Source organism: Paramacrobiotus metropolitanus, unplaced genomic scaffold (genome assembly GCF_019649055.1).
Source record: "Paramacrobiotus metropolitanus isolate TYO unplaced genomic scaffold, Prichtersi_v1.0 Parri_scaffold0000168, whole genome shotgun sequence".
NCBI classification, from domain to species: Eukaryota; Metazoa; Tardigrada; class Eutardigrada; order Parachela; family Macrobiotidae; genus Paramacrobiotus; species Paramacrobiotus metropolitanus.
In genome coordinates this window covers 179,381-186,868 of record NW_026570388.1, presented here as the reverse complement: position 1 = coordinate 186,868, position 7,488 = coordinate 179,381, and the positions used below count along the sequence as shown (strand labels likewise).

The 7,488-nt window shown below is 45.0% G+C and overlaps 2 protein-coding genes across 2 annotated transcripts; one reads left to right on the top strand and one right to left on the bottom strand.

Annotated features, from left to right (window-relative positions):
- Nucleotides 1-264: 264 nt before the first annotated feature.
- LOC129600265 (alpha-2 adrenergic receptor-like) lies at nucleotides 265-1,239 on the bottom strand. The gene has a single exon (XM_055498730.1). The coding sequence runs from the start codon at nucleotides 1,237-1,239 to the stop codon at nucleotides 265-267; it is 975 nt and encodes a 324-aa protein (XP_055354705.1).
- Nucleotides 1,240-2,721: 1,482 nt separating this feature from the next.
- On the top strand, nucleotides 2,722-3,687 carry LOC129600264 (uncharacterized). Its single transcript, XM_055498729.1, has one exon. The coding sequence runs from the start codon at nucleotides 2,722-2,724 to the stop codon at nucleotides 3,685-3,687; it is 966 nt and encodes a 321-aa protein (XP_055354704.1).
- The last annotated feature ends 3,801 nt before the right edge of the window (nucleotides 3,688-7,488 follow it).

The window sequence follows — 7,488 nt, the reverse complement described above, 5'->3', positions numbered from 1 at the left end:
GCTATCAAGTACAAAAAATTTTCCATGTACTGTATGTGAGGTGCCTCAAACGACACAGGTGTTACGGAAAGATCCGCGAGAAACCTAAAGGAACGCATTATTAACGACCCGTAATTATATATTATTGTGTGCGCAGCTGAAAGAGCCACCATTAGCCACTAAGATTCTGATGGTTCGCCAGCCAAAAGTAGACAGCAATACTCGATCAGCAAATTTACGAACTAGGTACTTATAAATTATAATACAGTATGTAGCACTACTCGGTTATTTCAGACTAATCATCCACATCAGAGGGTCGAAAATCATTTGCAGACTGTATAAAGTACTGATTATTGTGTAGGCCCAGCCGGGTAAGCGGAATCCCACGTACAGCATCGTCCAATACACATCCGCCGGAATCCAGCACAGCAGCTCGGAAACTGAGGTCATCGTTAGTACGATAAACGGCTTAACCTGCCGCTTCTTCCCTGGGGACTTCTTCCCTTTGGATTTCTTTTCGGTGGCCCTCTCATCATCATCCTCGACAATATCCGCCTTCGTGAAAACCGTGTCGTTCTGCGTAGAGACCGCGCTCATTTCGTGGTGATCAACAGCGCGCTTCTTTTTCCATTTCGTGACAATAATGTAAATGTAAATTCCAATGACCAGAATCAGTGGTATGAAGCGATGCAGAACGATATCGGCGATGCGCCAGGGCATCCACGAGGCGCTGGTCACCTGGCAACCTTCCTTGATAGGACTGATACTTAAGTATTCCACCATGAGCATTGGAAACTGTACCACGTGGACGTACAGCAGCACGCCGGCGCACAACGAAATGGCCATCTTTTTATGATGACGATGCCGGTAGGATACGGGGTACCTGATCGCCCAGAACCGGTTGATGGAGATGAGGGCGTGCACCAGTACCGGCAATTGACAGATGACAAACTGCACGTACATGTAAAACATACATAATACCAAACCGCCGGGGAATGCTCCCGTTGCGGTGGTCATAATCCCGATCGGCCGGACGATGGCTAAATAGCCGAGATTTCCAATGGATATGGCAATCAAGTACACGGTGAAGGATGTGATGCGGGTTTGCGGGAGGAACTGTAGCAGGAGCATGACGGCGTTTAATGAAAATGAGATACCAGCAATGAGGGCCATCATGACCAGGACGGGCGTCCAGCCTGATGGTGCAGCTGCCGGCTGAGTGGTGTTGAAGGTAATTGTAGTGTTGCTAGTGGAATTCATTATTCAGCTACCGGTTCACTGTAGGAGAATTAGGAGAACTCTAATGAAAGGTCAACGTCCACGTAGACGATATTACGGAATGTATCTGCAATAGAATCATGACCTTGTCATATACTGCGGTATGCAGTTAAATACACTTACCGTATTCCAAAATCCGATGACATTTAGCCGTTAGAAATCAGGAAATTGATGCCAGCATTCCAGCACATCTATCACATGACCGTCGTCTTATATTCCGCTGATTCAGGGATGAGCTGAGCAAATTAGGCTCGTTGTACGGATTTGCACGCTGCTAACTTGTGTTAACGCGTTAATTAGCTTGATTATACAAGCGCTTACGCCACTATCACTTTTTCCAGGAAGCGAAAAACCGTGCACGATTGTTGTTATAAGAGTGCTGGAGACGATGGATCGGATGTCTGGAATAGGTGGTCCGCGAAAGTAGTTTGGCCAGCCACTGTTCGAGTGCTTAAAATAAGAACAGCGTCAGGATGACCTTTAACCGCTACATACTTTTGCTTGCCATGACTGCCGTAATTACGGCTACTTTACAGAATCTCGGTTGTCCCGGATACTGGTATCGTATCGTTGAATGCTGCCTTTTTCAAATATGCCGGAATATTGGACAGCTTTTAAAAGAAATATGATTTACCTCCTTTCCGATAGGCTTGTTTACGTCGGCACCGGCAACTGCCACTAAACGATCCAATTAATGATATAACCACATAATAGAATTCTTGCTGGGAGGAGCTGGTTAAAAATGAACTGACAAATGCGGAGACAGATACCTCCGTTGTAGTCTTGACCGTATCCCAGTGCATAAGCAGGAAATCGATTGCGTACGCCAAGCGGTTAGCCTTGCAATTGCGATATCTCTACACTCTACATCTACGTATACGTAAGACTTATGCAAACGAGCAGAAGTGAGCGGATTACTTTCTTTTCTTATCGGCGGCGTAGTGCGTCATAAGGTCGGTTTTCTTTGATTCCCGCACAAAGCGATCACCAGCTGGTTTTTTTCTTGTTTTCGGATTGCATCTATTGTTTTGATATGCTATTGCGTAAGCATCAAAAAGGTCATAATTATAGCATGGCAGTCGTCGTTGAATGTCTTGTTATTTGGCCTGGAATATTACCGCAAATCTCATTGATTCTGTGTAGACAAGCGGCAGCATAAATAACATCCCACGCGCGCGTCATGTGTAGGCTGTTATCATTTCTGTTAATTCATACAGGAAATTAACTTCCTTTCTCATGATTCATTTGGATTACATCCTCTTATTCCGGAATCCAGGGTCTGATGTAAACATCGAAATTCATTTGAGCACAATTAAAAATTACTAATCAGTTTCCGCGATCCTTTTGTCTCTACTAAAGACGGCAGTTACTTTATATTTGGAGCTCGAGATTGTCACCATCCATCTACGAATATCAGTGCATTCCCATTTGTTTATCAATATTTTTAAAAAAAACCTGTTTCTGATGGATGCCGCTAATAACACAACATTTCGCCAGTTTAATGCCACGCAGTCTGGCGGCACCCGACCCGGATGGAATCCCATACTTGGCTTCTTGACCGCCATTGCTGCCATCGCCGTCATTCTAAACATAGGTATACTGCTGCTACAACTGTCACCGCGAATGCGCTTAACCTCCTTCACCATTTACCTGATTTTCATCTGCATCAGTAATCTTCCCGGTTTGGCCGTGATGCGGGTCATCGCCGTAATTAACACTCTCCGGGGCGCCTGGCCCGGCGGCCAACCCGTATGTATCCTGTACGTGTACGTGCAGTTTGTCATCACGCAGATCCCGGTATTCCTGCACGTCCTCATCTCGGTGAACCGTCTATGGGCCTTCCAGTATCCTCACTCGTACCGGCGACACCACAGCCAAAAGACGGCGGCGTTACTGTGTCTAGGAACGGTAGCCTATGTCCATTTTGTGCACTTCCCCCTCTTCTTGCTGGAATTCTTCTACTACAGTCCGCCCGGCCGACACAACAACTGCCAACCCGGCGCGGGAGGCATTCTGGAGTGGCGGCGCGCGGATATCGTTCTGCACCGGTTTATTCCGCTGCTGCTGGTGATCGGGATTTATATTTACATGACAGTGACGCGCTGGAAGAACAGGCGGGCGGTTAATAATGATAGCAACGCTGGAACGAGCCAAGGAGTTAGTGGCAGCGAGACGAAGGCAAGTGCCATGGAGGGAGTGAGGTCGCGCCGACTGAGAAGGAAGCATGCTCGGCAAAGAAAGGTCAAACCGTTTCTGGTCCTGACGATGACGACGCTTAGCGTGCTGGTTTGCTGGCTTCCCGCCGATATCTACTGGGCAATGCTCTACGCCGGCATCCAAATGCCTTTCTGGGCCTTCAACCTCAGCATTATTCTGACGGCTCTGCAAACAATTTTTGACCCGCTTATGTGGCTTTTAAGCCTGAAGTAAAAGAGCTTGGGTAATACCACTTAGTTCTCTTCAGCGCCCCTGATTATCCCAAAACTATCCTATGGTAATGCCGAAAACGAAAAATTAAGCGTTTAAAGGTTAGGTCGAAGCGCCAGTAAATTTACATTAAGATGCATTACGTTGGTCCAGGCTTTGTTAGCCACACCTTAAAAGCGTGTCGCCCATGATATTGTGATATTGGCTTTTTAACTGCTTTTGCTTGCATAATTCATTGTATTGCAATTCGAAATGTGTGCAATTTATTAATTAAATACGCCGTATACGCGTAAATTTTGAAGCATCGTGTTTAGACATTACTAATTTAATTTAATTTAATTTTAATTTAATTCGAATCAGAGCAGGTAGCCCATTTAGCCCACTAAGCCCAGTAGCCCACTACAATATGAGATCGAGAACTTGTTTCCACTTCGCTTACGGTTTAATTACTTACCCTACTTAGGTTCTAAGCACTGATTTTTGATCATTTTTGATTGCACGATGTCTTTGAACGTTAGCAGCATCTTTAGTTCTTATTAACGATTAACGAATTTCATCCCCGATTGATCTGAACCAAAGGCAGAAGGAGCAGTCGATTAAATTACGTACATGATTAGTCTTTCACAAATTAAGAGCGGCATGCTCAAAACACATTCGGTGTCGCTATTATTGTTCCAGATAGAAAGTCTGGGGGTGCTGATTCCTGAAATGGTTGCGTTATATCTGTACTTGGCACCCCACAGACAATGTTAGAAAATTTTGCATTACCATAAACTGCGGCATGCCAATTATCGTATGCGGTAACAGCAAATGACATTCAAAGTTACACCAAAATCACTTCGGATATGCCGTCAGAGTCCGGTAGGGTGTCCATAACGTATAGCGCGTTCTACCTCTTTGATCATTTAAATCGACCCATTTCAAGAACATGTTTTCATGGACAAAATCTCCATTAACGTGTGATCTATTGTATTTATTTCACAAGAAAAACTCTTGCTATTCGAAATTGACAAATCATTAAGACAATACATTATTCAACTTTAAAAAATGCACCTAATCTATAAATATGTTTAATGTCGCTTTAATGCAAGGCAATGCTGCTTGCGTTCACGAAACGTTCTGTAGCGGTAAGAGTTTGGAGTCTTGGACGAAGTGTATTATATGCGGAAAAGAAATACTTGTACTGCGTGATCTGGCGTTTAACCAGTGCTTAAGTGATCTTGTGTTTAACCAACGTTGATTTGAATAACCCAATAAAACATCTTTTCGAGTAAAATGCACGGGGTACTGTTATCGTAGACTGATCAGCCACATTATGGGGTCAAAAAACATTTGCAGAGAGTACAACGTCGATGTTATATTAAATACCCAATAGGGCAGTCGAAAGTTCAGATAAATCAGTGCCCAGTAAACATCCGACGGGACCCAGCAAATGAAAACCGTTATTGACGTAGCAGTCAGGATAATGAAGGGCTTCACTTGACGCCGCTTGATTAGCGAACGACGTCGTCCTGCTTGCATGATCCCTGCTAACCTTTCTAGACCACCGGCTTCTCCCGCAGCTTTGGTACTAGCTGTAGCATTTTGGCTGGACGCTGGATTTACAGCCTGTTGCTCGTGTTTCTTCATCCAGCGTTTAAAGATTATATGGATATAGATACCCAAAACCAGAAAAAGAGGAATGATGCGATGGATGATGATGTCGACCCGTCGCCAGTTGAGTATCCCTCCGGCACCCGGCTGGCAACCACTCGGTTTAACAGCTGGACTGTAGTGAAAGAACTCAAGTAAAAACATGGTAAAATGCACGACGTGGACGTATGCCACAGTTGCTAGACAAAGTAGAACTGCCATCTTTTATGATGGAACTGCCGGTACGATGCGGGATAGCTGACTGCCCAGAGACGGTTGAGAGAGATGAGGACATGGATGAGTACGGGTATTTGACTGATAACGAACTGGAAATACGTGTACGTTGCACACACGCCGTGACCTCCAGGCCATACGCCCGTAATCGAGCTGTAAACAGCGAGCGGCCGCACGCCGACCAGCCATAAAATATTCCCGATGGAGATGGCGATGAGGTAGATGGTGAAAGATGTGACCAGTGTCTGCGGTAGGAACTGGAGAAGCAGCATGATGGCGTTGCAGGTGAAGGACGCACAGGAGATGGTTGTGGATGCCAGCAGTAACGGTGTCCAGCCCAGTTGTGCAGCGGCCGGCTGGCTGGCGTTCTGAGCCGTGGTGTTGTTAAAAAAAGCCATATATGACGTAATAGAAAACTGCCGAGTTGTACGCGTGCTAATAAAATGAATCTAAACAAAAGCTCCGGCTTGAGGAGCTTTAAAACTTTTGTGCCGGAAAACCGTGGAATTTGGAAATACGAACGTTCTTCGACCTAATGTTACGGAACCTATGCAGTCATTCTATGATTGCAGTTAGTAGCTGTAACATGTGCTGTCAAAATATTATTTTGGGTGTCATATTGCAAAGTGAAAGATTCGATTCGAGGGTCCGTTCTCTCTTCTGTCTTTTACAAAGGTCATTTTACTGTAGACGTGCTCCGTCACAAGACTACGTCTGTAACTAAATTTCTCGACCACTGCTAAACTATGTCATACTGTGGGTGCAGTCTCCCTTTGAAATTTGTCTAATAATTCAATCAGTTTGTAAACATCCGTCTGACTTCGTCATACTGGCATGTGCCCCTTACGAACTTGCTCGACAAGTCAGTAAGGTCAGTGTCAAAGCGGAGATTAAAAATGTAATCGGAGTATTGTTTTTCAGAGTACAAACCACCTGCTGGATGGCAAACAATGTTGATTTTCAAGAGAATACTCGATCTCTATTCGTTTTTCGCATTAAAAACGTGACACTGCTCTCGTGATTTCGAAGTACACAAACCGTTACTGTCAAGTTTCTCGATATTTATGATTTATCTAGTGTTTGATTGTTTGTCACGCAAAAACCATAAAAACAGAAACGTCTTCTGGCAAGCAGCAAAATCGGCAGTCTTGTACGGATTGGATGCAGAGGGACGCAGGAATCCGGGTATTGCTTGCGACACACGGCACACCCCCTTTCTAGTGGTCTCTCTGTTACAGTTATGTATGAGTGTTTGAATTGGTATAAATTTGGAAATGTTAAACGCTAATATGTGTCACTTGCTGCGTAAAATTTTTTTCTTCGTTTTTTTGTGTTTGTGATGGCTTGGGGCCGGTTCCGGCCATGTTCGGCATAACTGCCCAAAGGAAGTAAATTCCGAGCCGACCTTGGTGTTCTCGCGTGGCGTGTAAGAGCAATATATAGGAGTACTGCAATAGTGAATAATGGGCTCTTAACGCAGTCTAGTACGGTAGGAACAACAGCAGCGCGTAACGATTCAATTTTATTTGGGCATTGGGTGAAGACACTAGCACCGGAACACGGGACACCGGCGCAACCGGCCCCGCCGTCCTTGCTAAAACAACCCCCCCTCTCCTCTCCAAAGAGGGTGGGCGGGAGGGAAGAACAACTTGTTACACGAGAACAACCTTTACTCCAACACAACAGGAACTGAAAATGCACTAACAGAAATGCACAATCACTACACATGAAACATCCACAACCGAAACTGCATTGCTTATACAGCATCGGGATATGCATCCCAAGACACACCCTAATGGGTTTTCTTGGCTGAACACTGGTCAACCAAGTCGTCCAGCCTTGCGATCGCCTCCGCTGCGTTAACCGGAATTAGCTTAGCTAATTCTATTTAAAAGCTGATGATCAATTGCCCGCATGTCGTTTGGTAGTTGAAGATAG